The following is a 24,860-nucleotide window of genomic DNA, read 5'->3' on the forward strand; positions in this document are numbered from 1 at the left end:
GAAATGATGATCAAAGCTTTGCTCTTTCTGTGCGCCACAGCGGTTGACCTCCACTCCGTATTGAACACGTACGGGATACGAGTGGAGAGCGTCACTAGTCGCTATTCATCCAGCTGTCCTAAGGTGCCCCGTGCGGTCATCGACGGCCGGAAAGAGAAGGCAAGAAAGATGGTAGTGACGGAGGCGTCGATCAGGAAAAATATCCTGACAATGAAAGGTCATTGCACTAAGCCTGGAAAGCGCCAGAAGCAAATTTCGGTTAGGGTTAAAATAGATCGAAAGAAATACCAGGCCAGGTACGATAAGAAGAAGCACCCTGAAGCTTACCAGAGTGCTGTCGAGGCCACGGATATCACTCTCAGCGACAAAAATGGTTCATGGTTGGTGTATCCAGGAGTAGCGACGTTGCGGAAGAATTGAAAGGAAATATGATTGTACATGGATATCAAGAACCGTATTTTTGATGAAACCGCATCCGTTTTCGATGGATACAGAACCTCACAAAGGTGACGATCAATGATGGTAAAACTATGGTAGCCATAAAAATCGTCACCATCGTCAGAATCCAGCCTATTTCTTTGGAGAAGGCAAACGTATCACAGCTGCCAACTATCTGGTAGGAATACACTGGAATGTTGTTATCCCAAAGCCATCTGGCCGACTTAGTGCGCGAGCACTCGATGCGTGTCTGACGGGTGGTTGCGTTATCGATGTGATCCCATGGCAGGCAGACGTCGGAGGCATTGCAGAAAGCACAGCCAACAGTGTCAGAGCACTCGTCACAGTTCTTATTCTGCATACTGCAGAACCACGTCCAAGCATCAAGGGATCCCGCTCGCAGAATGTCGAGTTGCTGCTCCGCCGAGTCGTCGATCATATCGACATTAAGAGCTAAATATTCAGTGATTCGGAAAGAAAATGCCAGCTAAGGAGCCAGTGGTTAAAAGATAAAATTGATGGCTGTTCCCACGGAGTACGACCAACTGCTAAGAAAGTACATTCAGTGGCAGGAGCGGTGGATGTCCTACCTCCAACAACAACGTCAAAGGTACCACCAGCGCCGAGAGGAGACCGAGAAGGCCATGGCCTTGAGGGGCGTGACTGGTGATTCGAGGGAGGACGTCCTGTTGGACATGGATCGCCAGTTCCATTCGGCGTTCCAAAAACTGCAGAACACGTTCACCGAGCAGAATGAGGCGGAATTGAAGGTACTGAAGAACTGGGGGTTGGCCTCTCTACATCCTCGGGTGCCGGAGAGTCCTTCTGGTGCAACCCTTGAGTACAGCTCCTCGGATCCCCAGCGGCATCCGCACACACCCTCCGCCCGGCCAGGCCTCGCGGCGCCTCTGCAGGTCTCAGAGCGACGCACTCCACCACTCAGGCGCGTTCCTCTAGACACCCGCGTGCTGAAGGCTCCCGTTGGAGGAGTGGGGGCTCGCCCCCTCCTCTCGAACTCGCTGGACAAGCGCCCTTTGCAGCTGAGTTCAATGTTGCAGCGCCCTCTACGACAGAATCCAGTGGTGCAGCCCTCTCAGCAACAGATGGGTCCAGTGGTGCAGCGCCATCAACAGATGGGTCCAGTGGTACAGCGCCCTCTACGACAGAGTCCAGTGGTGCAGCGCCATCAACAGATGGGTCCAGTGGTGCAGCCCCTCTCCCAGCAGTCGGCACTACGTGCACAAGAACGTCGACCACTTCATCCTCGTACAGTACACCACATGGCCTCCAGGTCGGCCATTACGAGCCCCAAAGTATTGATACGGCCACAATGTCAAACGAGACGAGTACCATTGATTCCTTCGCATGCGATGATGCGTTCAGCGCGACGAACCAGCGAGACTCGAGCGTCGTTGTCAAGCCTGATCGAGGCGCCGAATAAGTCGTTGTCAAGTCTGATCGAGGCGCCGAATAAGTCGTTGTCAAGCCTGATCGAGGCGCCGAATAAGTCGTTGTCAAGCCTGATCGAGCCGCCAAATAAGTCGTCGTCAAGCCTGATCAAGGCGCCGAATAAGTCGTTTTCAGACACCCAGACCCTGAACGACGACAGGCCGCACTGGGCACGCCTTCTTTGTCGTACTTGTTAATCGTCCTTTAACGTCAGTCGCCTCAAACAGCGTTCTATCTCGACCTCACCATAGGGCTGAACTCGTCTCTTCCGTCTTGTACGTCGGACGGGCACAGAGGGCAGCATATCTCTGAAGGCATCAGGCACTTCCTTTGATGACGAAAAAAGTGGATGATCCTCCCATACATCTGGCATAAAATCCGTATTTCGGCGATGCGTTTTATTCCAGGTAGGCTCCCGTTCGCCAGTGCACGCAGGTCCCCCAATGAAACTACACCTGCTGCTACCCAGCATCGTCTTGGCCAAGAGTGGTCTCAACTCAAAAGTATCCTTGTACCAGGATTCGTTCGCTTCAGAGGAAAAATCGGATAAAGACGGAGGCAATCCCGCGCCCGCGGTGTCTGCGCACACATCGACGAAGCACACATCGTCGGTCCAGCCCGCTGTGTATGCACACACAACAACCTCGACGAAGCACACCTCTTCGGTTCAGAAGGAGACCTCCAGTAAGCTGCCCTCAGCTGAGTCCAGCAAAAGTGATGCGGTAGGCAGTAGATCGTCCAAAAAGGGCTCGAAATCTGCCAAGCCGTCGGGTAGTTCCCAATCTGGAAGCATCAGGAGCAGCTCGAAATTTGGAAAGTCTGTTCAGTCGTCAGTCCACGCATCATCTGAGGGCCGATCTGAGCCTTTCGCACCGGTAGAGCCGCCAGCGGGCGATGTGTTGAAGAAACTTGCTGCAGCCCAAGAAGAAGTCAGAGCGGAAATTAATGCTCGTCTTCACAATCACTGCGATCACCACTGCGGTCATCACCCTAACAATCCGGTGCCTGTGGGAGTTCCGGTTATAGCGACCGCCGTCAAAAGTGAACTGCTCCCACATGACCCCCACGCCCCGCAACGAACGGAGACGGTTACCTATGAACGGAACCCAGAAACTGGAAAGCTCATCAAAAAAACGACGACCACGATTCGTCGTCGAATAATGACGCCAAAGGCACCCCCACCACCCATGGCAACCCCACCCGCGGTGCCAGCACCAACGTTCAACCCGGCCTATCAGGAGTATGCTCCTCGCCCCCCCTCAGACCAAGAGATAGTCCCCGTTGCTGTGCCGCAAGCTGTCCCACAAGCCGTACCATACGTCATCCCCCAAGCCGCCCAATGGGCGTTACATGCGCAGCCGCAGGAAGTCGTAGTGGTGCGACCGCCACCAGTGCAGCAGCCGGTACAAGTAGTCATGGCTACACCTCCGCAACCGGCCGCCCAACAGGCAGCGCACTTCTTGGATAAATATATGGGGCCACAGAAACAGGCTCCCCCTCGGGCGCGATCTCGGAGGGTTTCATCGTTGAGTTCTTCTGATAGCGACTCGAGTAGTGACTTCAGTAGCGAATCCATTAGCAGTGATTCCGCAGGCACCTACTCTGGCAGTAGCGAATCCAGTGATATGAGCGAGTTTTCCCTTTGATCCCACATTCATGTGATATGACGAAAAATCAGACGGAGGAGAAAATTAACAGTTTCTTACACAACAATGAAGCACTTAATGAGCGGTTGGCTTCGCTACATTTTCGTTTTCCTCACTCTAAGCTGTTTGGGATCGGCAGAGGAGGAGAAGAAGGATATTGGACCAGTCATCGGTATTGATCTTGGTACCACTTACTCGTGTGTGGGCATCTACAAGAACGGTCGAGTGGAGATCATTCCTAATGATCAGAACAATCGAATTACTCCGTCCTATGTGTCCTTCACCGAAGATGAACGCCTCATTGGAGAGGCGGCGAAGAACCAAGCGACAATCAACCCCACCCAAACGCTCTTCGACATCAAGCGCCTCATCGGAAGGAAGTTTGACGATAGCAGCGTTAGAAGCGACCAGAAGCTGCTTCCTTTCCAGCTCGTGAAGAGGGGTGATAAACCCTATGTGCAAGTCAACGTCAAGGGTGAGTCGAAGCAGCTAGCTCCTGAGGAGGTGTCTTCCATGGTGCTCGGCAAGATGAAGGAAGTCGCCGAAACCTATCTAGGGCGTGAGGTGCCAAATGCTGTGATCACGGTCCCTGCATATTTCAACGACTCCCAACGACAGGCCACCAAGGATGCTGGTGCTATTGCTGGCCTCAACGTGATGCGTATCATCAACGAGCCGACAGCCGCGGCGATTGCCTACGGCCTGGATAAAAAGGGCGAGGAGCAAAACATCCTTGTCTACGATCTCGGTGGAGGTACGTTTGATGTGTCCATCTTGACCATTGACAACGGAGTCTTCGAAGTTGCGGCTACTGCTGGAGACACTCACTTGGGAGGCGAGGACTTCGACCAGCGTGTGATGGAACACTTCATCAAGGCGATGAAGAAGAAGGACAGTAAGGACATCCGCTCCGACAAGAAGGCGTTGCAGAAACTTCGACGAGAGGTCGAGAAGGCGAAGCGATCTCTGTCGTCCACACACCAAGTGAGCTTGGAAGTCGAGAACATCATCGATGGGTACAACTTCACCGAGTCCTTGACACGTGCGAAGTTTGAAGAGCTCAACAATGACCTGTTTAAGAAGACACTTGAGACTGTGAAGCAGACACTGAAAGAAGCGGACATGGACAAAAGTGAAATCGACGAGATCGTGCTTGTCGGAGGCTCCACCCGAATTCCCAAGATCCAGAAGCTCATTAAAGAATTTTTCGGCAAAGAGCCCAACCGAGGCATCAACCCCGATGAGGCCGTGGCCTACGGAGCTGCTGTGCAAGGCGGAATTCTTTCTGGTGCGACCACTCAGAGCGACATGATTGTCATCGACGTGGCCCCATTAACACTTGGCATCCAGGTTGTCGGCGGTGTCATGGCTCCACTGATCAAGAGGAACTCGGTCATTCCCACGAAGAAGTCTCAGGTATTTTCTACGAACGCTGACAACCAGCCTGGTGTCAACATCGACGTTTTCGAAGGGGAGCGACCCATGACGAAGGACAATCACAAGTTGGGCTCGTTTTACCTTGGAGGAATTCCTCCTTCACCTCGTGGAGTCCCCCAGATTGAAGTCAGCTTTGAAATCGACGCCAATGGTATTTTGAACGTCGCTGCTGAGGACAAGTCCACTGGAAAGATGGAGTCCATCACTATTACCAACGACAAGGGCCGGCTGTCAAGAGAGGAAATAGATCGTATGATTAAGGAAGCCGAGGATTTCTCTGAACAAGACAAACAAGTGAAGTCGCGGATCGACGCCATGAATGCTTTCACTAACTACATTCACAGCGCGAGATCCTCCTTGGAGAACAAGGATATCGGCAACAAGTTGGAAGAGGATGAGAAGACTGAAATTCTTGAGGCCCTCAATGACGGGGAGGAGTGGCTCACTGAACATCCGGAAGCCGAGGCGGAGGAGATCAAGGAGAAGCAACAGGAAGTGCAGCAGATAATCAACCCCCACTTCTCCAAGATTTACGGATCAGGGTCGGACGAAGATGACGAGACCTATGATCACGATGAACTTTAATACGCTGAATGGTATCCAGTAATTGCAATGTTAGGCTGGCTAAAACCTCGAAAGCTCCCCCCCACTAGCGAGCAGCTATGCCTGTCCCTGCTCGTTGCTGTGGAGGAGGTCGCTGAGTGTGGCGTAGTGCAACAGGGAACGGGTGTCAGTGTTGTAATTGCAGGAGAGGTGGCTCCTATCTCCGAGGCAGTGTCATTGCTCTGGTCGAAACGCAACGAGATGTTGCTCACTCAACTGAACATGTGCATTACTCGCGTGACTGAACTGTCGGTGGTTATCGACCAGAGCATTGGACTTGACCATAGCTTTCTACGCCACGTGTGCGAGGAAGAACTTTCCGATCTGGATACATGTCGGGAGTTCACATCTCGGGTGACGTCTCGAGTCCTGAAACAGGTGACCTTCGACGTTGAAGCTGAGTGTGCCAAGTTCAGTACAGAAGTACTGAGACACTCATCTGCAGCTTTAGCGAATCTTGTCTCCCATATGCTGTTGGCCCCAAAACCCCCTATGGAGACTGCGCTTCTGAGCATGCTATTCATGGACACAAGATGCCGAACCGCCCTTTGCAATCTCTTTGACTTGCTTTGCAGAGCCTCGCTGGAGGTATGCTCCACGCCGCTGTCATCCCTGTGGTCTTTGTGGGACCACGTGAATACGCAGCAAAGAAGACCCTTTCGACAACTCCCTCGCCCTCCTCGTCCGGATCCCGTCACGCAGTTCCTGGTATGCAACAGCGTACCTCTAGAAGTGATGATACGCTCTCTACCTCACGCCACGCTTGGAAAATACTCGGTGTTGCTGCTCAAGTCCATCTTCCTTGGACTCGTTATCCAGCGGGTTATAGGCGCGGTTGTGTGTCAAAGATTCAACTGGTTGGCGGAAATCCACACAACCAGACTCCGGGAACTCAGTATCAAGGCGCGGTTCACTCCACTGATCAACGTGGAGTTTACCAGCTTGTCCATGGGAAGCCCATCTATCTGGCTCGCAGCCGACGAGCTAATCTCACGGAAGCAGCTTTTAGTGGTGCTGCGCACCCTCATGTCGGAGATCGCGGACTTCGTGTACCTTCGCGAGTGTCACGAGCTTGCCATTCTTGCGCTGCACAGTGAGCCAGATCTCGTTTCGGCGATGCTGGCTCTCCATAGAGACGACTTCATGGAAGCGTTCCTGCACGGAGTCGCAAGCGATTCAGGAGGGTTCCGTGTCGCCTTCGCCATGACATTCCTGGTTCACCTGATCCAATCTCAAATGAGGACGGGGCCGCTCTCTCCGATGAGAAGTTTAGTGCTTGACGAGCGATTTTCTGCGTGGCTATTTGAGAGTCTTGGGGCGATTCAACCCTCAGACTCGAGACACGATTCCATTGGCATGCTCACCTTTCTTGTATTCGAGTACTTCTGGAAGGTTCTGCAGACGTCCGACGGTCAGGAGACCACATGGAATACCTTCAAACGGCACCGCATGGAAATCATGTTGGGTCTGGCGGTGTTGAAGGGTTCTGTGCAGGAAAGAAGAAGGGTTCTTCAGAAAGAGATCATGCAAATTATGTAGCTCTCGCGTCGGGCGGTAACAATTCCGGAACGTGGAAGGATCCCATGCTTGGAACCTGCGTAGATTCGGGTTGCGTGACCCAATCCTTCATGTTTTTGTCGGTGGATTCCATGATCTCCATGAATTCGTTCCACTCGTGATCCATGTCAACTTCCGGTGATCTTACCTCTAACTCTGTCTCGAGGGCCTCTCGTCTGGAGCGTTTTACGAACTTGGGTCTCCGAATCAGCTCGATTGTGCGATGGTTGGCGTTTGTCAAGCAGTAGACGTCAGTTCCTGGAGGTGCAATCTCAGCTAGAGACGCCGGAGCGAGCTCCGTGGACACTGCTGGGAGACTGCTCAATGACGCTGTGCTGTCACGTTGCGACTCCTCAACTGTTTCCGGCTCCGGGACAGGCTGTATGTGCTGGGTCGTGTTGAGTGACTGTGTGTTGCCTGTGGTTGGCGCGCAGCAGTACGGAAGGCGACTTTTGTTCGCCTCATCTTCCTCCTGAAGTTGCTGAAGAAACACCTGCTGCTTATATATTTGCTCCTGCTCCAGGAGCCGGTGTTCAAAGGCTTCCTGCTCTCGAAGCTCACAGCTTCCCTCTGACTCGTCGTCTCGCTGGTAGAGGAACTCGGGGAAAGCAGGGCGAGAAAACTCTGGAGGTGAAAGCTGCCAATCCTCTTGGGCAGGCACCCCCTCCTCGGCGTACGCGGCATCTGGTAGCTCGTAGTTGACAACAAACGCTGGGACAGTCGGTACAAAGTCGTCGTCCAGGTCGTTCGGGGAGTAAAAGTTCTCACTGTATCGCTCGCTATCCTCTTGTACGGAAGGTCTACTCTGTTCTGGTGCGCATTCAAAAGTACCAGGATGCTGCTTATAGAATTGGTTCCACCTCTCGAAGTCGTCCTCTGCGGCTCTACCCATCGGCATGCCCTCAACATACGCGGCCTCCAGGGGTTTGTAGTAGTCCCAGTGCCCATGAACACCTGTCTCCGCGGCCACAGAAGGCGGAGGTAACACGTAGTCTTGTGGCTCTGGTAACACGTAGTCTTGTGGCTCTGGCTCCTTGACAGAATGCACTGTCACACTGTCTTCCTGGACTACCTCTGCCCTCTGACATTCCGTAGGGGGCCTCTGACACTCAGCCGAAGGGACTAATCCGTACATGCTGCATGGAATGCTCTGCTGTTGCTCACTTGTGAAGCTCCAGGATGGCTGCTATATTTTCGTCAGTCACCACAGTCAGCGTCATATCATTGAACAGAGGCGAAGACCATACGTAAGCCACTCGGCTCGGCAGATCTCCGTCTTCCATGATAAAACAAGGAGGTCGCAGCGCAGCGAAAACCTCGTCGTGCTGCTTGTAGAACCATCTCTGAACTCACCAGCGTGTCTCCCGTCTGCCACGCGAGTAGCGCCTTCCGCACAGACTCGCGGTACATAGCTAGTTCGAGTGCCTTACTCGGGTCCTGCTTGCATTCCCACGGGGTGTTGTCAGGGAGGAACACGGGTTCCATAAGTTCAGGAGCGGCACTGGACACCAGCGGTACCCATTCAATACTGGAGGTCAGCCCGTTCAGGTAATCTGTCAACAACAATTGCGCTCCGCCCTCCCGAACCCAGAGAGACGAAGACCTCTCGAAAACTTGGCAGATTTGGCCGTTGACCAGGTACTCTCCCGGGGGTCCACATCGCATGATGCAACCCACCGCAGAAGGATTTTCCAAACAAAAGTTGGCGACCTCGATGTCTAGGGGGTCTCGGATGTCCGCGACGTACACAGTGCACATGTCCCCCATTGCGGATGGCACCTCTATCAAGCCACTGAGCACGATGAATATACGAACGAACACCAACGCTGACGCCTGGTTGACAGCCCGGTCCTGATAACTGCAGATGTCGTGGAAATCAAGCTGCTCTACATCCTTTATGGGCGCCTTCATAAACGGAATCCACTTTTCGTAACTGGTGCAGCTCGTAGAATCCATAGGCGTCTCAAGGGGCAGCACTCCATGCAGTGTCAGGGGATGCCGACTCTCAGTGGTTGTACAGATGGTCATGTGCAAGACAAGAAGTTCTCTTCGGAGGTCAGCGGATTTCATAGGGATCCGCAGAATCGAGAAAGACGATCCTTTGTAGCAGAACTGTCCCATTGTCAGGGACACCTCCTGAACAACCTCCAAATTCTGAAACGCTCGAAGCTCAAGGTAAACGTGCGAACGGGACGCGCGGCGGAGTGTATGTTCGTCGACAAGGACCGGAGGCATCGATTGGGGCATTCTAGTGCTGTTCCTGGGAGGGTGACTAGGAGGGCATCGAGTCATTGGGGGGATCAGGGGGAAAGCATTTTGGCTCAGAGGTCGATCTTCAGGAACTGAAGTCAACCTTTCAGGGGCACCAAACCGCCTGATATTCTTTGGTGAAAGCTCGCGAAGGAACTCTCCTCCAGTGCTGAGACACCCAGCAAGCTTCTTCTTGTGGCCTTCACAGCCAAGGTCTAAGCAACCCAGGTAATCAAGTTCGCCTTCGCTACTATCGTTGGATAGGTATTCTACGTCCGAAGTGCCTCGAGTCCAATAATGGTCATCCGACCGCACTGTTTTCGGAGGATCTTCGGGAGCGTGTCTACCTTGGTTCAACAGCGATGCAAGGGTCATGTTGGGCTTGACAGAGTCCCACACACTTGCCACCTTCCTCAGCACACCAACAGACACAGGCGTCTGACACCGGCTGGCAGGATAGGCAACTGGATACCGATATTCCTCTCCCATTTCGTCAATACCGTTGTTGGTGACCCATTCCTGAATTCCATGGAGAATGAACGAAGCCGTGTGACTGACAGCGTCCCAGTTTAGCTCATCCGGCTCGGTAGTGGAGGTTCGAAGAACGTCAGTGCCAGGTCTGTAGGTAATCTGTCCCTTGTACATCATCCTGTCGTAGTCTACTTGTCTTCTAGAAGAAGGTCGTCGCGCTGAGACCTGAGCATTCCTGGCAGTGGAGTCAGTCAGGTAAGGATCTCCGACGAAGTCATCGAGAACTCGTGCATAGGCCGATTGCGCCATGTTACGGATACCTGGTCTCTCCGCTTTTGGTTCGCTGTAGCGGCCAGTGTTCAAGGGGCTTTCCTGCTTGTACTCCTGAAGGCTAAGTATCGCCTTGGACAGCATGGATGGTTCGTAGTCTTCTTCTTTGGGCATTCTATCCAGTGGCAGCGCGGAGTCGTTGGGTACTCCGGCGTCCGACACCTGATCTATGTTCTCAGACGACCACGCTGACATCAAAGCCGGCTCAGGCATATCGAATGATGCAATGTCTTCTTTGTCTCCCTGTGAGTTCTCTTTGGTACGTGGTCCATTTTCTGATCTAACTGGAGCTCAACATTTCTTACTGCTTCTCGATCGAACTTTTAGCTTGGAGAAAAATGACCTCCTGTCCCTGGGCATGGTGCCGGCAAAAATAATTACGTGTGCACTCCGGCAATGTGACTATCATTTGGATCTTAACCAGTGTACGCTCGCAAACAGGAGAAATTGCGGCAGCTGGGCGAATCCGTCTTCAGCTGTGGCATGTGCCCAGCAGGTGATAAATAACCAACTGTCGGCGCGCGATGACGGGTCTGGTTGGTGTCAGATAATCATCACAGACCTTCGAGGATACGCATGACAATTACAAAATATACATGTGGGGTAGTGAGAGAGCAATAATATTGCCATTACTCAAAATCTTGGTTTGATGCAACGCAAATTGTCTCTCAGCGATTTCACGTCTTCGAATATCCGAGTTGATGTCAGCAGGAGGCTTTCAGGAGAGTCTGTTGCCTCTGAACACTCGGAGATGCCGAAGGCCGAAGTACATCGCACCAAAGAGGTTGAACGAAAGGATGATATGACGGAGGTCGATCAGACGTTTTCCGTCAAGAGTGATCCTATCGAGATCAAAAAGCTGTGTATACAGCTCATTCCAAGGTGGAATGAACTTAAAGCCGACGACATCACTGTTAGACAAATTATGGCTGGTCTTACGAACCAGTTGTTCCAGGTGTGTCGTCGCGACGGAGTTGATGAGAAGTTTTTGTTTCGAATATACGGAGAGGACGTTGGTGACCTCTACAACCCGGATGAGGAGCTAGAGAGTTTCAAATACTTGGCGAAGCTCGGGTTGGCTCCTGGTCTCGTAGCCACATTCGATGGCGGCCGGATCGAGAAGTGGATTCTGGGTCCTGCTCTGTTATCCAAGGAGATGACGAACCCTTCCGTTATGTGCACTGTTGCCACTATGCTGGCGAGGCTGCACTCCCTCCCAACGAAACGCGAGGACTTTCCAAAGTTCCCTGTGAGGCCACTGGGTCACTTTTATGCTTGGCGTCAGGCCTGCCACGACTTGATTCACAATGCAATGTCTGATCCTAAGGCGGATCCTGTGTTGAAGCGACGACTTGAGGAAACCAGGGCGCTGGAGGTGTTCGAGCTCACCAAGGAGGACACTCTTCAGTCAGTGCTGATCCCCGAGGACGCAGCTCACAGCATTCTCCACGAAATTGGTTTCTGCCACAACGATCTGCAGGAGAACAACATGCTGGTGGAGAATGGCAGGCTGCAGTTCATAGACTTCGAATATTCCGGGCTTTCTCTACGGGCAGCAGATGTGTCGAACTTCTTTGCGGAGGCTACTCTCGATTACTGCGTTGATGAGTACCCGTTTTACAAGTACGATGAGGGCCTTTACCCTACTGTAGAGATGCAGAAGATATTCGCCTCTGTGTACCTATCTGAAGCTCTCGGCGAGACTGTCTGGCCTTCGAATGACAAGTTCCAGAAACCATTCCTTGACGCTGTAGCACGATTCAGCATGTTTGGCGACGCTCTTTGGGGCTTCTGGTCTGTCATTCGTTGTCCTGACGGGCCGTTCACTAAGGACACGTTCGACTTTCTGTTGTATGCCCGGGACAGATTCACTTCGTTTATTGCGAAGTATCAGAAGTATTCGAACATGTGACGCTCTGCACATTGCATACATTTAAAAGTAAAAATGATTGATTCGACCTGGAGGGCAGAGCTTTTGCAACTTATAGATCAGAAGAAAGCAACGCAGACAAAAGACACATCCAGCTTCGCACTGATCTCAACTGTCGCTCTGTTGGGCGTGCTGATTGTATGGACTCTTCTCTACTTGCGAGGTCGGTCATGTGCACATGAGGAGACATTGGAATGCGAGGAAATTGCCCCAACTAAGCTCTCATTGGTTTCTGTAAGGGGCAAGGAATTCTTTGTGGACGACTGCGGACAAGTGAGACAACACATTTTCCAATTGCTTGAGCATTGTAAGGTTGTGGCCATCATAGAGGAGGAGGGCCCTGTGACGCTGCCTCTTCCAAGCCACTGTGTCCTGTACTCCGACTGCAGTGAGGCCTCCCATTCCCTAGTTCGACAGTTGCAGCCTTGTGTACACATAGATGCAGACGAGACCTTCACACGTGAGATCAAGCCCTTCGTGCGGTCGGTTTTGAAGTGGCAGGCCGACGACGCGTTTTTGCTGGATGTTGTAATGTGCTGCGATGATTTACAGTAGAAATGGGTGATGAAGCAATGCTTTGCTTGAAGAAATCCTGTCGGTATCGTTGACCAACAACATGTGGAAGAGAAGATCCATCAGCAGCGTCGCTCGGTGGTCACCCTCGTTCCAAAGGGTCACCCCCTGACTCCGCAAAGACTGTAAGAACTTCCACTTCCGGTGGCGGTACTTGTCGGCCACGCCACACGTACCAGTGTCGAAGGACAACGGCGCAACCTCGGCGACTGGTGATCCCGGAAGAAGGTCCATTGCCAGCGCAGGATACAGCGAAGCCGGCACATCCCAATGCAGTTCTCGTCGAAAGTACGGGACGGGAATGCCTGGAGGGTCTTGATGCGTTGGCTCGTAGAGTCCAGCGTCCAGGAAAAATATCTTGTGCGGTTCCTGCATCAAACACGGGTACTGCCGAAGGACCTGTCGTGGGTTTGACGACATGAAGGGGTCCAACTGACCTGCCAAGATCTGCAGAACAACAACCGCGAGGCCCCACACATCATAGGGGTGCTTTCGCATGAAGTCGTCATCGGGTCCATCACAGGGAGAGCGCCCGAACAGCGGGGGCTGATACCCCGCTGTCTCCTGGGCGGCAGAAGGCGATTCGTACTGGTAGAAATGGTCCACGAACATGGTAGGGTCTCCTGCTGGGTACTGAATGCCGGATCCGAAGTCAATCACGGAGAAGCTTCCATTGTTCACAAGGAGGTTGCTGAGTTTGATGTCGCGGTGGACGACGTTCAACCGATCCAGGCCCTCCAGCGTCTGCCCGACCTCTATGAGCAGCTGCCGAAGGAATGTTAGCAACCGATCAGTGTCGGATGTCAACTGCACCCAGGCGGTTGTCTGAGTTTAAGTTACGTAGCAGTCTCACAGGTTCCGCACCCAGGAACAATAATCGCAGCAGGTTCTCTCCGCGATGCTCGGAAACCATCCACATGTGCCCATCGGCCACGAACCAGTCGTAGAACCGAGGTATGTGAGGGACGCCGTGCTGTCGACAGAGTCTGGCGAAGTACACCTCTCGCTTTCCACTTTCCACCTTGTGGTGTTTACCAGTCAGAGGTATCTTTTTCATGACTACCGGCTCGCCTATGTTTAACCCTGCTACCCGGTCAAGCACCAGCGCGTGCCAGACCTCTCCGTATCCTCCACGTCCAATCATCCGGTCAGTGCTGTAGCGAGCAGCTCTTGCGTCGCCAGTCAGGGAGGGCAGGTTCGATTTCAACCGGCCGTAGTCGTTATTGGCGGGGACTCGAAGCTCGTACAGACCTACGCGCTCGGAATGTGCTGACAAGAAGAAGAAGATCCATTTAACCATTTTGTGTTTGATGGGACCGAATCCACGGAACCTCGAGCTCCTCGACTATCTTAAGGATTGTCGCCAGAGCTGGCGACACCGGAGCAGCAACATGTACGCATGTCTGGGTCAAACGATTAATTCCTTACACCACTTTCCGTTACCAGCGCGCGGCCATGCCAAGTGGTTGCATGGCTGCGGCTCCGCTGTAAACCGAGACGTTGAACGTTTTTTTGCCAAGCAGCGATGTGTAGTGGGTGCTCAGGTGGAAAAAGATTTCTGCCGAAGCGTAATACACGGAGCAAATGAGCACTTGAAACGCGAAATGAAGCGGGTGAACAAGCCGGAAAAGCTACCGAAGAAAAAGGTGCTCAGCGCGACAAAAAGAGTCGTTCTGGTGACGATGCTCATAGCGAACACCCCCTTATCGAAGGCAGATGTCTTACGCCTCTCTGGCGTCCTAGAGAAAGTTCTCACCTCACCTTTCAAGCCCCCAGCCCCCACAACTCGCGTTTTTCGTGATCTCAAGAATGAGGGACTGCTGTCGGAGGCGAAGCGCCAGTTCGAGCTCACAGCAGAAGGTCGCATGACGGCGGAGGCAGCCGCAGAGGTGGAGGCACTCGAGGCGGTTCGCGACATGATTGGGAGACATGGACTCACACAAGGGTTGCAGCTGTTCGAGGAGCGGTTCATATTGCCTTTCCAGACTCCAAGCCAGATTGTCGAGTATAAGTGCTTGGACCCAGCAGATGTATGTGGCGAGCGCTTGCGCTCCCGTATGGTGATGGTCATCGACGGAAGGGAGACCAAGGGCGCCCTCACCGAGGGAGTGCTACGGAAGCACCTCGCTGGCGATCCGACCGTCACAGTGGAAACCGCAGTGCTCACTCTGGGCGACGTGGCCTGGAAGCTGGTTGTGGAACATGAAGGGGCCGTCCTGGAGTACTTCAGCGGCGTAGTGTTGGAGCGAAAGCAGGTCGCTGATCTGTCCGCTTCCGTCATGGATGGGCGCTACCAAGATCAGAAGTACAGGCTCCTGAGCTGCGTTGGAATCCAGGCCGTTATCTACCTGATCGAAGGCGATATGCGCAGCGCGACTGGCATGCGTGTTGGACCAGAGCAGTGCGAGCAGGCGGCAGTGACGACGCAGTTCGTAAGCGGGTTCAATGTAATCCGAACCAGTGACATCCACGAGTCGGCTCAATTCCTGTTCCGCTTCCACCGCCAACTACTCACCACCGATCACTCGGGATTGGTTCCGTGGGCCGAATGGTTACGAGCAGGTGAGAAGACCAAGCTGGACTCCGTGTCAGAAGCTCTGGCAAAGATGCTACGAACGATTCACGGGGTCAAAGTAGAAGGAGCGGAGGCGCTAGTGTCCATGTACCCGACACCCGCGTTGTTAAGGGGCGCTCTCCTGTCTGGAGAGCTGACAGAGGCTTCACTGAAGACACATTGGGCAAATATTCGGGGCGCGAAAAGAAAACCTGCGAGTCAGCAGACACTGGACACGCTGAAGCTCATGTTCGCTTAGAGCGATATCGTTCGAAGGCGTCCGCCTCGCATAGACCAGGGGTTGTCGGCTTGGATGTTGGGGATCGGTAGGACTTTGCTGACGGCTTCTGGCTGAGCGTTCCCACGTCGATGTCGATCTGCAGCTGGTTCAGGCTGTCCATTAGGTCGTGCAAAAAGGGCTGCACCGGCGGTAGTGCGGTAGGTACGGCTTCTGGCCGCACAACAGAAGCGGGGGTCTCCCGAGCTATCGTCGCCAGCAAGCCCACAGGCATGGTCTCAGCAGTCAGAGGGTCACTCGAGGGCATGGAGTGTCGAAGGTCCTGTGGTGGCGTTCTTGTGACGTGTGTATAGCTCTGGATTGATGTGCTGGAGTAGGGAAGATCGGGGAGGTCAGGGCCGCTATGCACGATCCGCAGGAAATCGAAGTACTCATCGCGACGAGAATCGAGTGTGTCAAATACCTGCCTAACCACGTTCGGAGGAGATTGTGCCGCCCTTAGTACCCAAGGACTCATCTCACTGACAGCACTCTCCCAATGAGGCACCTTAGCCAACAGAGGCAGCCACAAGGGTCGGTCAGATGAGCCCAGCACCGCGCGCAGAGCGGCGATCGCATCGTCTGAGGGGTAGCGCGACTCGAGCCACCGCACACAAGAGGTAGCATCGCTGCAACACAGCTCGGCCTCTCCGAGAAGGTCCGGCGGCGGCGCCATCGAATTTCCCAATTGCGCGTGATGCAGCAGCAAGCGGTGGACGCGCTGCAGAAAGAGTTCCTACCAACGGGTCTCGGCCCTCACATCGTGCCACAGACCGAGTCATGGGGCTACTCTGCCGACTACGACGAAGGAGAGGTGGAGGCTCTGCTTGGGAGGCGTCCCGTGGGGCTCCTTGGGATCGCTGCCGCTCGCAATGGAAGACCTGCGGTGCTAGTGGTGAACCCTGTGCGACTGGAGGGCACGCCCATGCCTACTCATTTGTGGCTGGTTGACCCTCTATTCAAAACGTATGGTAGACAGATGAAGCAGCACCCAGATTAGTGGGCCGTCTGGAGGAGACTGGCCTCGTAGACCGTTTGGAGAATGATATCATTCCAGCTGACGCCGCCCTCCAGAAACGACTGGTTGACGACCACGTGAAGTACATAAAGCAGCGCTTGCACTTGATAGAGAACCAGTCGGTATCAGACTCAACTCTGCGTAACCTCACATCAAGAGGAGTTGGGGGAAGTCAAAATTTTTTCCATGTGCGCTGCCTGCACATGCACTGGGCTTTCCACCTGGTAAACGGCCCCACGGCTATCGGCGCGCTGATGGAGAATGCCGCGCCCGAGCTGTTAGAGGCGATGGGCGGGGTGGAGTGTTTCACTAGTCAAGAATGATTGGTGAATGTTTCAACTGCCCATGTCAAGCAATATAACGAATTTTGCAAATATGCGACTCGCTCAAGAGTCGAAGTTTCACGCGCAGCTGCTCTTATCAGTAGTTGCCCAAGGCTCCCACTCCTTGTCCCAGGTGGCTAGTCTCATCTCTGATGCCAAGCGCATCGTTGTTATGACGGGAGCGGGGATCTCAGTCTCTGCTGGAATCCCTGACTTCAGGTCTATTGACGGCCTTTTCAACAACCCCAAGTTGAAGGAACTGAAGCTTGCTCGCCCAGAGCAGGTATTTGACCTGAACTATTTCCGACGAAAGCCTGAGGTGTTCTACAGCGTCGCAAAGCAGATTCTACCAGGGTTATACAAGCCGACCCCCACACACCACTTCTTGGGACTCCTCCACGACCATAACAAGATTCATACCCATTTCACCCAGAACGTGGATACACTGGAACGCCTAGCGGGAGCGAACCCCGACCTATTAATGGAGGCTCATGGGTCCTTTGCCAAGCTTAAGTGTATCGAGTGCGGTAAGGAGTACTCCCCGAGGCTACTCAAGGAGTGCGTTGTCGATAAGGAATCCCCTGAAGTCCCAAGATGTCAGGCCAAACGCTGCAATGGGGCGCTAAAACCATCCATCGTGTTCTACGGAGAGAGTCTCCCTGCGAGTTTTACACACTGCGTAAAGAAGCTTCACGACTGCGACCTCCTCCTAATACTGGGCACATCCCTCAAGGTGATGCCGTTTGCAGCAATCACTCAACTTGTACCACCTCACGTCCCGCGAGTGCTCGTCAACCGCGAGGCCACAGGTATGGCGTTCCCAGAAGAGTATCACCGGACGCGGCAATCGCCCAAGCAGGTGGACAGTGACTCTGACAGCGATACCGACGGGGAAGTCCTTGGTGTGCAGGGTCTACGCTTCCACCTGAAGTCAAACAAGAGAGACACGTTTTTGCAAGGCGACTGCGATGATGTGTCAAAAGCGCTTGCCGACGAGCTGGGCTGGACCAACGATCTCTACAACAAACTTCAGCAGTATGACAAAAAGAAGACGGACGTCTGGGACACGCTTGAAGGGCTTGTATGACGTGTTGGAAAACCAAGAAATACGTCTTGGGGTGGGATGAATGAGAAGCCCAGAGCGGAAGAAAACCGTATTCTTTAATCTGACGTCTCCGAACGCCTCTAGCATCCAGGGGGCACATACCCTGGACCACCACAAGCAACATGTGGGCTTCGTGGGCACTTCTGATGAGCCGTTGCTTACGAGAACGTCTGATGAGAGCGAGTCCGAGGACCTTCCCAGTAGGCGACGGCTGAAGACTCTGCGTTTCGATTCTTCCGGAGAAGGTCTGTTTATGGACGACACAGAGGTGGTCAGGGGGTCCGACTTGCTGGATGAGGGTGTTCAGATGTCTTCTTCCTCGACTCCGCCTCTGCACCACACGATTCTGAAGACAGGAGTGTTCTTCACCAAAGAGGTGGATATTGACGAGTCTGAGGCGCCTTCAGTGTCGAGCATATGCGAGGAGGCGACAGCAAGGATGAGCGGGCGACACAGAACAGCGATGTTTCCCAAAATGCTACGTAGTCTAACTCGCCTTGAAGATGAGGAGCCCCTGGTATTTGGAACCAAGACAATTGGGCATTCAGGAAGCATAATCTTCCTCATGAACCAGATTTTTGGAACTGGCATCTTATCCATGCCTCACACCGTGCTGGTCTCGGGTTGGGGCCCCGCCCTCATGGCCAACTGTGTCGTCGGGCTCTCCGCTATGCTGACTGCAATCATGTGCGTGCGGAGTATGTCTTTCATCAAGGGGAATCGCCACTTCGACCGCAGGGTAGAGTACATCAGCACACTGAACTACTGGATCCACGACCCCGTCGTCAGACTGGTGTTGGAATGTGCCTTCTACCTGTCCACGGTCACCATGAACATATCCAGCATCGTTGTGATGGCACAGTCGCTTGACCGTCTCTTTGTACTCATGTCAGGACATACTGTGGTGCTCAAGCTTTTTCCCGCGGTGCGTTTAGGGTTCAACGCTTCAGACGTCGATGGGATCTACGGCATTCTTCCCCACGAGTCATCCTTCGGACTGTCGCTGGGCTATCTCGTCAACGCTCTCATCGCAATTCCTCTGTCGCTGTGGAACCTTGACGACACCATGTCCTCTCAGTTCGTTTCCTTTGGCGTTTTGGTCTTCGCCCTCATTCAAATAGGTCTTGAAGGTTTAGATAGGATTCTGAGCCGCGGCCTCCCATCCACCTCTGACCTGACGCGGGGATTGCTGGCGGCAGGCACCTTTCTTCAGCCACCTCGTATACCTTCATGGTGGCAGAAGAGCAGCGCGATTCCCCTTTTAACTGGGAACACCATCTCCTGCTATTCTTTCTGCAACACCATTCCTTCCTGGGCGAATGAGGTCGTTCCGGATGTCGACCACGGGCACTCCATAGTCGTTGCCACATCGTTCTCCATTCTCATTTATTTCTGTTTCGGCTTCGCGCTAGCCTTTGCATTTCCCGGCTTTGCATCAGAGAACATTCTACAGGACCTCCTACGGGTACCGGGCCTCTCCCTGGCGACGCGCGCGGCAGTGTACTGTTTCAACTTGCTGACAGTGCTTCCTGGAATCCTAGTGTACGCCATCACGGTACGGTACAACCTCGTAAATACTGGGCGGTGCAGTGACGACCGAGCGTTCCTCGTAGGGAGCGTCATGCCCTTCACAATCGCTTGGCTAATGCAGAATGACGCGTTATTCTCCAAGTTCAATGAGTGGTCGTCCCTGCTGTTCTCCGTGGCCGTAAACTTTGTTGCGCCTCTGATTGCGTACTACGTCGCAAGCCGCTTCGTGGGCCAGCTTTTGAACTCTACACTGATGCGAGGAGCGCGAAGTGAGCTCATTCGCCTATTCTGACGCAGATTTCACGATCTTTGAGCCACTGATATCCGAATACAAGCCGGGCATGGAGCCAATTAAACTGATTCCGAAAAAAGCTCAGCGCTCTCCGCCTGTGCCGTCTGGTAGACCCATTCACCAGATTCAGACGGATATGCGTTGCTTTCTTGAGGCTTTGGAATCCGAGGAGTTGGACCCTCAGCTGATTGCTTTGCTTAGGCAGTCGTCCGAAATGCGGTCTTCAGAGATCTCCCTTTCTCAGTTGTCAGCGGAGCTTCTGCGGTCCGATGACCAATATTCACCGCGGCACCTGGTGGTTAACCTAGAGGACGACGAGTATCTTCCCGCCCCTTCCATGCAATCCAAGCGATTCGAATAACAGTCATGCAAAGTTATCATCTTCTTCTGACGGTGGCTATGGCCAGCGTCACAGAGCAACTGCAGATGCAAAGTTATCATCTTCTTCTGACGGTGGCTATGGCCAGCGTCACAGAGCAACTGCAGAAGATAGACGTGAAGACAGTTGCCACGTTGGAAGTCCTGCTCAAGCGGCATTACGAGCAGGTAGGCCAGGCTGACGGACCTCTTAATCCCTGATCACCATAAGAACGAGTCGAGTTGGACTCTCAAGAAGTCGTTGGCCTCAGTCCGACTCCCTCGGAGAAGCCTGCGTGCTGATACTTCGCCTGACTCACTCCAAACTGCTGCGTAGTTGCTGTACGTCGTTTTGAATGCTTCGTATGGACCGCAGCTGCTCCCAAACGGAAGTCGTCACGACGTTGCTGGCAAACGGACTTACTGCTACCAGCACTTGCAGCCCCACTACCAGGGCCTTGTCCAAGCGGCATTGCTCCTCTGGTGGTTGAGTCCCGTAAACCAACTCGTGACTGATGAGGGAAACCAAGTGAAGTACCACAGCCAACCGCCCAAACGCCAATTGGGTAACCGTCATGGCTGACTCGTTCCTCATTGCACCCAACGCTCTGACCTGATGGCCTATGACCTGTAAACCCTGCAAAACGATCGGACTAGATAGCTTCTTCTTTTCAGCTTCAGCCAGCGTGACCTGAACCATCTTTTCCTGGAAACTCCAGAACATCAACAGCTCGTCTGGTGACAACTCCACGGCGACTCTTGGTGTCATGCAGAAAAGACGCTTTTCCTGCGTAAGACGCTTTTCCTGCGTAAGTCTGTACGTTATCACTGTTCATCACATGGAGGTTACGTATACGCTGTCATGGACGGCGCGTATATCTGGGTCCTGTCGGCCTGAAAAATAACAGTTGGCTGCGTAGGGTTCAGTGTACCTGGGGCACTATGAGCCGTTAGTCTCACAACGCGCGTGGATTTTGAAACATTGAATTCGGCAAATGTCCCCTACAGCCGGATTTACCTGCGCTGCTCTCGGACTCGCCTTCTGTGTCGCACAGGGCTCCAGAGTCATTCCAGATCAGCCGCTGACCTGGGCTCAGGCCTTCATGTTTCTCCTTGGTTCGTTGTGTCTCACTGGCGGCCTTCTGTCAGCCGTAGGACCACCTGAAGTCATCTACATTCCACGAGCAAGCAAGGCTGCCGAATGGACTGCCCGTTTCAGCCGCCCTGGGTATGAACCGCTGACGTCCCGCTACAAAGACCTTAACAAGCGCTAGTTGGACGTCTCAGTGCACGAAGTACAACCACAGAGTATACAGGCCCACTCCAGACACGTTGCGCATGTGTGTTCTTCTATGAATTTCCCCCCACACTTGGAGCACTGTGAAAGTCGAGGCGCAACGCTGGTTTCCGTCGAGGCCTCGGATACCAGAGGTGTTGGACGCTCTTCGAACTGCACCCGCTTTTTAGAGGTAGCAGGCGCGCGCTCTTTGAATTGCACGTGCCGCAGGGACTGCGGTTGCCTCTCAGGGATCGGGACGACAACGGCAGGGGGCTTCTCAACAACCGCGAGGGTGCGCACGGCGACAGGCTGTTTCGGCCCTGACGCGGTAAGCGTTTTTTCCATCGACTGCGTGGATGTCGAAAGCGAAAGCAACCCAAAAGATGCGTTAGTGCCGTCTGTGGTGAACACGGAGACCAACGACCTCTCATTGGTGACTAGGAAGGGTTTCGTGACCCCCAAGCACCGATTAGAATGGACTTCCAGTCTCACTGTGGAGGGCGTGGCAGGCACTGAGAGATCTTCGGACCACTCGCAAGTGTACCCACATGTCGTGGACCTCACTGGTCGCCAGCATGTACGTGCCACGGTGTCTCCTCGCACCACCACACGCACCTGCAGCCTTCCCGTCGGACAGGGAATGTGCTGCAGGCTGTTGACACGAAAGGTAGTGAACGTTAAAGTCACTGGCGCTGACCGCCGTTTGGGTATTATGCAAGAGGTCAGTCCAGCAGTCCACACAGGTCGTCCGGTATCAGCTGGCTCGTGGGAAAGGATCCGCAATGCATGTGGCCCCGCCGCAAACGCCAGCTCTAGCCTGACATCGAGATATTCTCCCACGCTCGGAGAGGGCGTTTCGGACAAACTGACGCGTGTGGTGTTGGCCCAATCAGACCATGACGCCCCGTCGACACCCCCATCTTGTGCCAAGTTGCAGGCGGCTGCCACCAAGGCAGACGTGAGTAGACCCCCAGTCTGCTCGTGTTCGAGCGCTGGAGATCCGTAGGCGTAGCGGAAAACGAACACAGAGTGCTGCTCCAGCGAGCAGTCACCTGCCACTGCAGGAGCTGCAGTTTCGTAGGGCAGCGCTCTGACCGACCACGGAGACGGAAACATGGCAGGATTCCATTGGCTGCGTTACAGCACAGCAAACCGCTTACGCTTTGCATGGCTGCCTCCGCCCACCAGGAGTCCTCTCTACAAACGGGGGTCTGTGGCGGTCTAGTATCAGCCTCGCCGGCATCGGCACGAAGGAGTCGGTGAACTGGGAGTCGAAAAAACAGGCAACCTGGGTTCCGCCTCCAGTGCGTGAGAGGAGGTGGTTGAATTCTGCGGCTGACAGCAGCTGCAGATCTTGCGTGACGAGAGACTGAGTACTGAGCTTGGGGAAGCCTGCAATTGGCGGAGGCACGCCGGACTCTGTACTCATTCCTGCAAAGTAAAACAACAGGATATCTCCTGCCTGTGAATCGGCGACAAGCCATTCCAGGCCCTCGATGAGGTTGTGCTTTGTCGGGGGTCGCCCAACCACGTTACCATCGTTGTCCGCCTCGACAAAAAGTTTGAAGTCTGTTGTGCAGAAGTCAAAGTACCTCATAAGAACCAACTGAAATCGCATGGCATCCAGACATGCCGTTCTCAACCGCCAGCCGACTGGGCGGTGGTCAATTCCAACCAGGACAGCCCTACGGCGCGGCAATATACGAGCCGTCGCCGAGCAGGCCGTCGGAGCCGCCTCCTGGACTCGTATAGGGCGAAAACTGCTACGCGGGGCGCGGAGCTCAGTGCTACGTAGAGGTGGGATGGATACCTCAGGCGAAACTGAGAGCTGTGGCCCTCTGAAGGCATCGGGAGGGGCAACATCAGGGTGTTTTTCCTCAAGCCAGTTCGGAGCGAACAAGTCTGTCCACCCCATTGGACCACGAAAACGCCATTTCAATAAATCGCCTCTCGTTGGTCGTTCATCTGGGGGTCAATTTGCATGAGCTGAATATTCCCATAACCGTGTGGTAGATGTCTCTCTTTGTCTTACGGTGTGTCATTTTCTCCCTTGCAACCTGCCTGACCACGTGCTGGTTCTATGGATGGCCTCACACAACATTCCTTCTGCTGAGGGGACGCGCTTTTTGCTGGCTTTGCGCGGGCGAAGTTGACCGATGTAAAGATCCACTCCCAACGGATCTCCCCTATTTCTTGCCATGTCGGGCGCAGAGGACGGCTATCCAAACGTTGTTCACCGTGGCTACGTCCACGGAGTACGCACTATCTATCCTTCCAGGAACCGTTTACGACAACGTCGGTGTGCAAGTCTGCGGGGCGATCGGGATTTTCCTCTTCATTGCGGGGTGGACGACTCTGACGGTGAGCTCCCCGCAGCTGCCGCTATACACTGTAGCCTTCTTTTTGTTTGGCCACGGAGTTAACTACGTTTCCTTAGGATGTCTTTCCCTCAGTGAGTACACGACAAATCACGTCTACATGACGATGAGCCTTTCATTAGCGTCGCAGCAGCTGGCCGCCGCGATTCCTCCGATTCTGTGGAGTCTGGTCCTCGTTTATCCTGATACGTCCATGCGTTCTGTGATGTCGTGGTACTGGCTCTGGACTGCCCTGCCTGTGGGATTGCTTTTTGTAATCTTTCTGCCGACTAAGAGACGCATAGTGCATCTCACATCCTCCGTCAAGTCTGAATCTCTGGCCAATCGAATCGCGCCTAAGTCTGGAAGTTTTTGGCAGCTGATTCAAGACCCAGGATATCAGGTGTTCGTAGTCTGGTACGCATCAACCAACATGGCTATGAACTCCGCCGTCACCAATATGGTGGACGTGATGGGAGAGGACGTGGCCAGCTATTTCGGGCTCGTCTCTTGGCTGCCGGTGGGTCCGTTGCTGGGGCTCATGAACGACTACGTGAATTCTATCTGGTCCCTATGGGGCGTCACGATGCTGCACACATTCGTTCTGGCCTCGTTCCTTCTGGAGGAACAGATGGCGCACTATTTGGCCGTCAGCGTGATCGCATGCAGCCTCGGCTACATCCATGCGCTGAAAGTGTATTATGTCAACGAGAACTACGCCAAGGAGCACCTGGGCAAGCTCGTAGGTTTCGCGTCCTTCGTGAGCGGTGCATTGCAGCTGCTCAACATAGCCGTTGCACATTCCCAGATTCCGATCAAGATGGAATTTGGCTTCTGGGTCATCTTCTCGGCTGCCCAGTTTCTAATGCTGTGGTTCCTTCACCAAGATTACCTCGAGTCTGTGCGAGACACCAAAAGCTTAGTTTCGACAGTGCTCGGCGGTTCTAAGAAGTCCTATGGGTTTTAATATAAAGGACAGCAAGAGCAGTGCCCCGACCGCACAGCTTCAGTAATGGGCAGGTCGTTTATGTAGTACCTTGGCACGGACTCGTATAGCGATTCGTCCTGCAGCGAACTGACACTG

General features: G+C 53.8%; 17 protein-coding genes across 26 annotated transcripts; 13 read left to right on the top strand and 4 right to left on the bottom strand.

The window, feature by feature from the left end:
* Positions 1–3: 3 nt before the first annotated feature.
* Positions 4–420, top strand: KVP18_000790 (uncharacterized protein; the record flags this gene model as incomplete). The annotated part of the gene is made up of 1 exon (XM_067950210.1): positions 4–420. The coding sequence occupies one exon, from the start codon at positions 4–6 to the stop codon at positions 418–420; it is 417 nt and encodes a 138-aa protein (XP_067810200.1).
* A 536-nt stretch (positions 421–956) lies between these two features.
* On the top strand, positions 957–2,084 carry KVP18_000761 (uncharacterized protein; the record flags this gene model as incomplete). Its single annotated transcript, XM_067950145.1, has 1 exon — positions 957–2,084. One exon carries the CDS (start codon positions 957–959, stop codon positions 2,082–2,084), a length of 1,128 nt encoding a protein of 375 aa, XP_067810139.1.
* A 246-nt stretch (positions 2,085–2,330) lies between these two features.
* KVP18_000816 (uncharacterized protein) lies at positions 2,331–3,533 on the top strand (the record flags this gene model as incomplete). The annotated part of the gene is made up of 1 exon (XM_067950253.1): positions 2,331–3,533. The coding sequence occupies one exon, from the start codon at positions 2,331–2,333 to the stop codon at positions 3,531–3,533; it is 1,203 nt and encodes a 400-aa protein (XP_067810237.1).
* A 66-nt stretch (positions 3,534–3,599) lies between these two features.
* Positions 3,600–5,555, top strand: KVP18_000763 (uncharacterized protein; the record flags this gene model as incomplete). 2 transcript variants are annotated; one of them, XM_067950159.1, is made up of 1 exon in its annotated part: positions 3,600–5,555. In XM_067950159.1, one exon carries the CDS (start codon positions 3,600–3,602, stop codon positions 5,553–5,555), a length of 1,956 nt encoding a protein of 651 aa, XP_067810152.1. The 2 variants fall into 2 exon arrangements, with proteins under 2 accessions (XP_067810152.1, XP_067810153.1); XM_067950160.1 differs by having other exon boundaries at positions 3,612–5,555.
* A 27-nt stretch (positions 5,556–5,582) lies between these two features.
* KVP18_000808 (uncharacterized protein) lies at positions 5,583–7,112 on the top strand (the record flags this gene model as incomplete). Of its 2 annotated transcripts, XM_067950240.1 has the most annotated exons (2): positions 5,583–6,666; positions 6,707–6,780. In XM_067950240.1, 2 exons carry the CDS (start codon positions 5,583–5,585, stop codon positions 6,778–6,780), a joined length of 1,158 nt encoding a protein of 385 aa, XP_067810226.1. The 2 variants fall into 2 exon arrangements, with proteins under 2 accessions (XP_067810226.1, XP_067810225.1); XM_067950239.1 differs by having other exon boundaries at positions 5,583–7,112.
* KVP18_000801 (uncharacterized protein) lies at positions 7,105–10,394 on the bottom strand (the record flags this gene model as incomplete). 2 transcript variants are annotated; one of them, XM_067950228.1, is made up of 3 exons in its annotated part: positions 7,105–8,266; positions 8,295–8,455; positions 8,484–10,394. In XM_067950228.1, 3 exons carry the CDS (start codon positions 10,392–10,394, stop codon positions 7,105–7,107), a joined length of 3,234 nt encoding a protein of 1,077 aa, XP_067810215.1. The 2 variants fall into 2 exon arrangements, with proteins under 2 accessions (XP_067810215.1, XP_067810216.1); XM_067950229.1 differs by lacking the exon at positions 7,105–8,266 and having other exon boundaries at positions 8,352–10,394.
* A 538-nt stretch (positions 10,395–10,932) lies between these two features.
* Positions 10,933–12,093, top strand: KVP18_000788 (uncharacterized protein; the record flags this gene model as incomplete). The annotated part of the gene is made up of 1 exon (XM_067950208.1): positions 10,933–12,093. The coding sequence occupies one exon, from the start codon at positions 10,933–10,935 to the stop codon at positions 12,091–12,093; it is 1,161 nt and encodes a 386-aa protein (XP_067810198.1).
* Positions 12,094–12,126: 33 nt separating this feature from the next.
* KVP18_005220 (uncharacterized protein) lies at positions 12,127–12,666 on the top strand (the record flags this gene model as incomplete). Its single annotated transcript, XM_067949614.1, has 1 exon — positions 12,127–12,666. The coding sequence occupies one exon, from the start codon at positions 12,127–12,129 to the stop codon at positions 12,664–12,666; it is 540 nt and encodes a 179-aa protein (XP_067810257.1).
* KVP18_000799 (uncharacterized protein) lies at positions 12,658–13,984 on the bottom strand (the record flags this gene model as incomplete). 2 transcript variants are annotated; one of them, XM_067950226.1, is made up of 3 exons in its annotated part: positions 12,767–12,807; positions 12,861–13,509; positions 13,538–13,984. In XM_067950226.1, the coding sequence occupies 3 exons, from the start codon at positions 13,982–13,984 to the stop codon at positions 12,767–12,769; spliced, it is 1,137 nt and encodes a 378-aa protein (XP_067810213.1). The 2 variants fall into 2 exon arrangements, with proteins under 2 accessions (XP_067810212.1, XP_067810213.1); XM_067950225.1 differs by having other exon boundaries at positions 12,658–13,509.
* Positions 13,985–14,288: 304 nt separating this feature from the next.
* Positions 14,289–15,497, top strand: KVP18_000805 (uncharacterized protein; the record flags this gene model as incomplete). Its single annotated transcript, XM_067950235.1, has 1 exon — positions 14,289–15,497. One exon carries the CDS (start codon positions 14,289–14,291, stop codon positions 15,495–15,497), a length of 1,209 nt encoding a protein of 402 aa, XP_067810221.1.
* A 715-nt stretch (positions 15,498–16,212) lies between these two features.
* Positions 16,213–16,856, top strand: KVP18_000771 (uncharacterized protein; the record flags this gene model as incomplete). Of its 2 annotated transcripts, XM_067950176.1 has the most annotated exons (2): positions 16,213–16,481; positions 16,511–16,856. In XM_067950176.1, 2 exons carry the CDS (start codon positions 16,213–16,215, stop codon positions 16,854–16,856), a joined length of 615 nt encoding a protein of 204 aa, XP_067810169.1. The 2 variants fall into 2 exon arrangements, with proteins under 2 accessions (XP_067810169.1, XP_067810170.1); XM_067950177.1 differs by having other exon boundaries at positions 16,213–16,515.
* A 52-nt stretch (positions 16,857–16,908) lies between these two features.
* KVP18_000793 (uncharacterized protein) lies at positions 16,909–17,943 on the top strand (the record flags this gene model as incomplete). Its single annotated transcript, XM_067950216.1, has 1 exon — positions 16,909–17,943. The coding sequence occupies one exon, from the start codon at positions 16,909–16,911 to the stop codon at positions 17,941–17,943; it is 1,035 nt and encodes a 344-aa protein (XP_067810203.1).
* A 40-nt stretch (positions 17,944–17,983) lies between these two features.
* Positions 17,984–20,144, top strand: KVP18_000821 (uncharacterized protein; the record flags this gene model as incomplete). Of its 3 annotated transcripts, XM_067950261.1 has the most annotated exons (2): positions 17,984–19,760; positions 19,789–20,144. In XM_067950261.1, the coding sequence occupies 2 exons, from the start codon at positions 17,984–17,986 to the stop codon at positions 20,142–20,144; spliced, it is 2,133 nt and encodes a 710-aa protein (XP_067810245.1). The 3 variants fall into 3 exon arrangements, with proteins under 3 accessions (XP_067810245.1, XP_067810246.1, XP_067810244.1); XM_067950262.1 differs by lacking the exon at positions 19,789–20,144 and having other exon boundaries at positions 17,984–19,783; XM_067950260.1 differs by lacking the exon at positions 17,984–19,760 and having other exon boundaries at positions 19,833–20,144.
* Positions 20,145–20,149: 5 nt separating this feature from the next.
* Positions 20,150–20,362, top strand: KVP18_000813 (uncharacterized protein; the record flags this gene model as incomplete). The annotated part of the gene is made up of 1 exon (XM_067950250.1): positions 20,150–20,362. The coding sequence occupies one exon, from the start codon at positions 20,150–20,152 to the stop codon at positions 20,360–20,362; it is 213 nt and encodes a 70-aa protein (XP_067810234.1).
* A 94-nt stretch (positions 20,363–20,456) lies between these two features.
* On the bottom strand, positions 20,457–20,909 carry KVP18_000807 (uncharacterized protein; the record flags this gene model as incomplete). Its single annotated transcript, XM_067950238.1, has 1 exon — positions 20,457–20,909. The coding sequence occupies one exon, from the start codon at positions 20,907–20,909 to the stop codon at positions 20,457–20,459; it is 453 nt and encodes a 150-aa protein (XP_067810224.1).
* A 501-nt stretch (positions 20,910–21,410) lies between these two features.
* Positions 21,411–23,334, bottom strand: KVP18_000765 (uncharacterized protein; the record flags this gene model as incomplete). 3 transcript variants are annotated; one of them, XM_067950164.1, is made up of 2 exons in its annotated part: positions 21,411–22,551; positions 22,580–23,016. In XM_067950164.1, 2 exons carry the CDS (start codon positions 23,014–23,016, stop codon positions 21,411–21,413), a joined length of 1,578 nt encoding a protein of 525 aa, XP_067810157.1. The 3 variants fall into 3 exon arrangements, with proteins under 3 accessions (XP_067810157.1, XP_067810156.1, XP_067810155.1); XM_067950163.1 differs by lacking the exon at positions 22,580–23,016 and having other exon boundaries at positions 21,411–22,535; XM_067950162.1 differs by lacking the exon at positions 21,411–22,551 and having other exon boundaries at positions 22,576–23,334.
* A 98-nt stretch (positions 23,335–23,432) lies between these two features.
* On the top strand, positions 23,433–24,743 carry KVP18_000768 (uncharacterized protein; the record flags this gene model as incomplete). The annotated part of the gene is made up of 1 exon (XM_067950168.1): positions 23,433–24,743. One exon carries the CDS (start codon positions 23,433–23,435, stop codon positions 24,741–24,743), a length of 1,311 nt encoding a protein of 436 aa, XP_067810161.1.
* Positions 24,744–24,860: the final 117 nt, after the last annotated feature.

This window comes from the organism of the source record quoted next (assembly GCF_019968955.1).
Source record: "MAG: Porospora cf. gigantea A chromosome Unknown PgA_NODE_2_length_148957_cov_356.986, whole genome shotgun sequence".
Taxonomy (NCBI): Eukaryota; Apicomplexa; class Conoidasida; order Eugregarinorida; family Porosporidae; genus Porospora; species Porospora cf. gigantea A.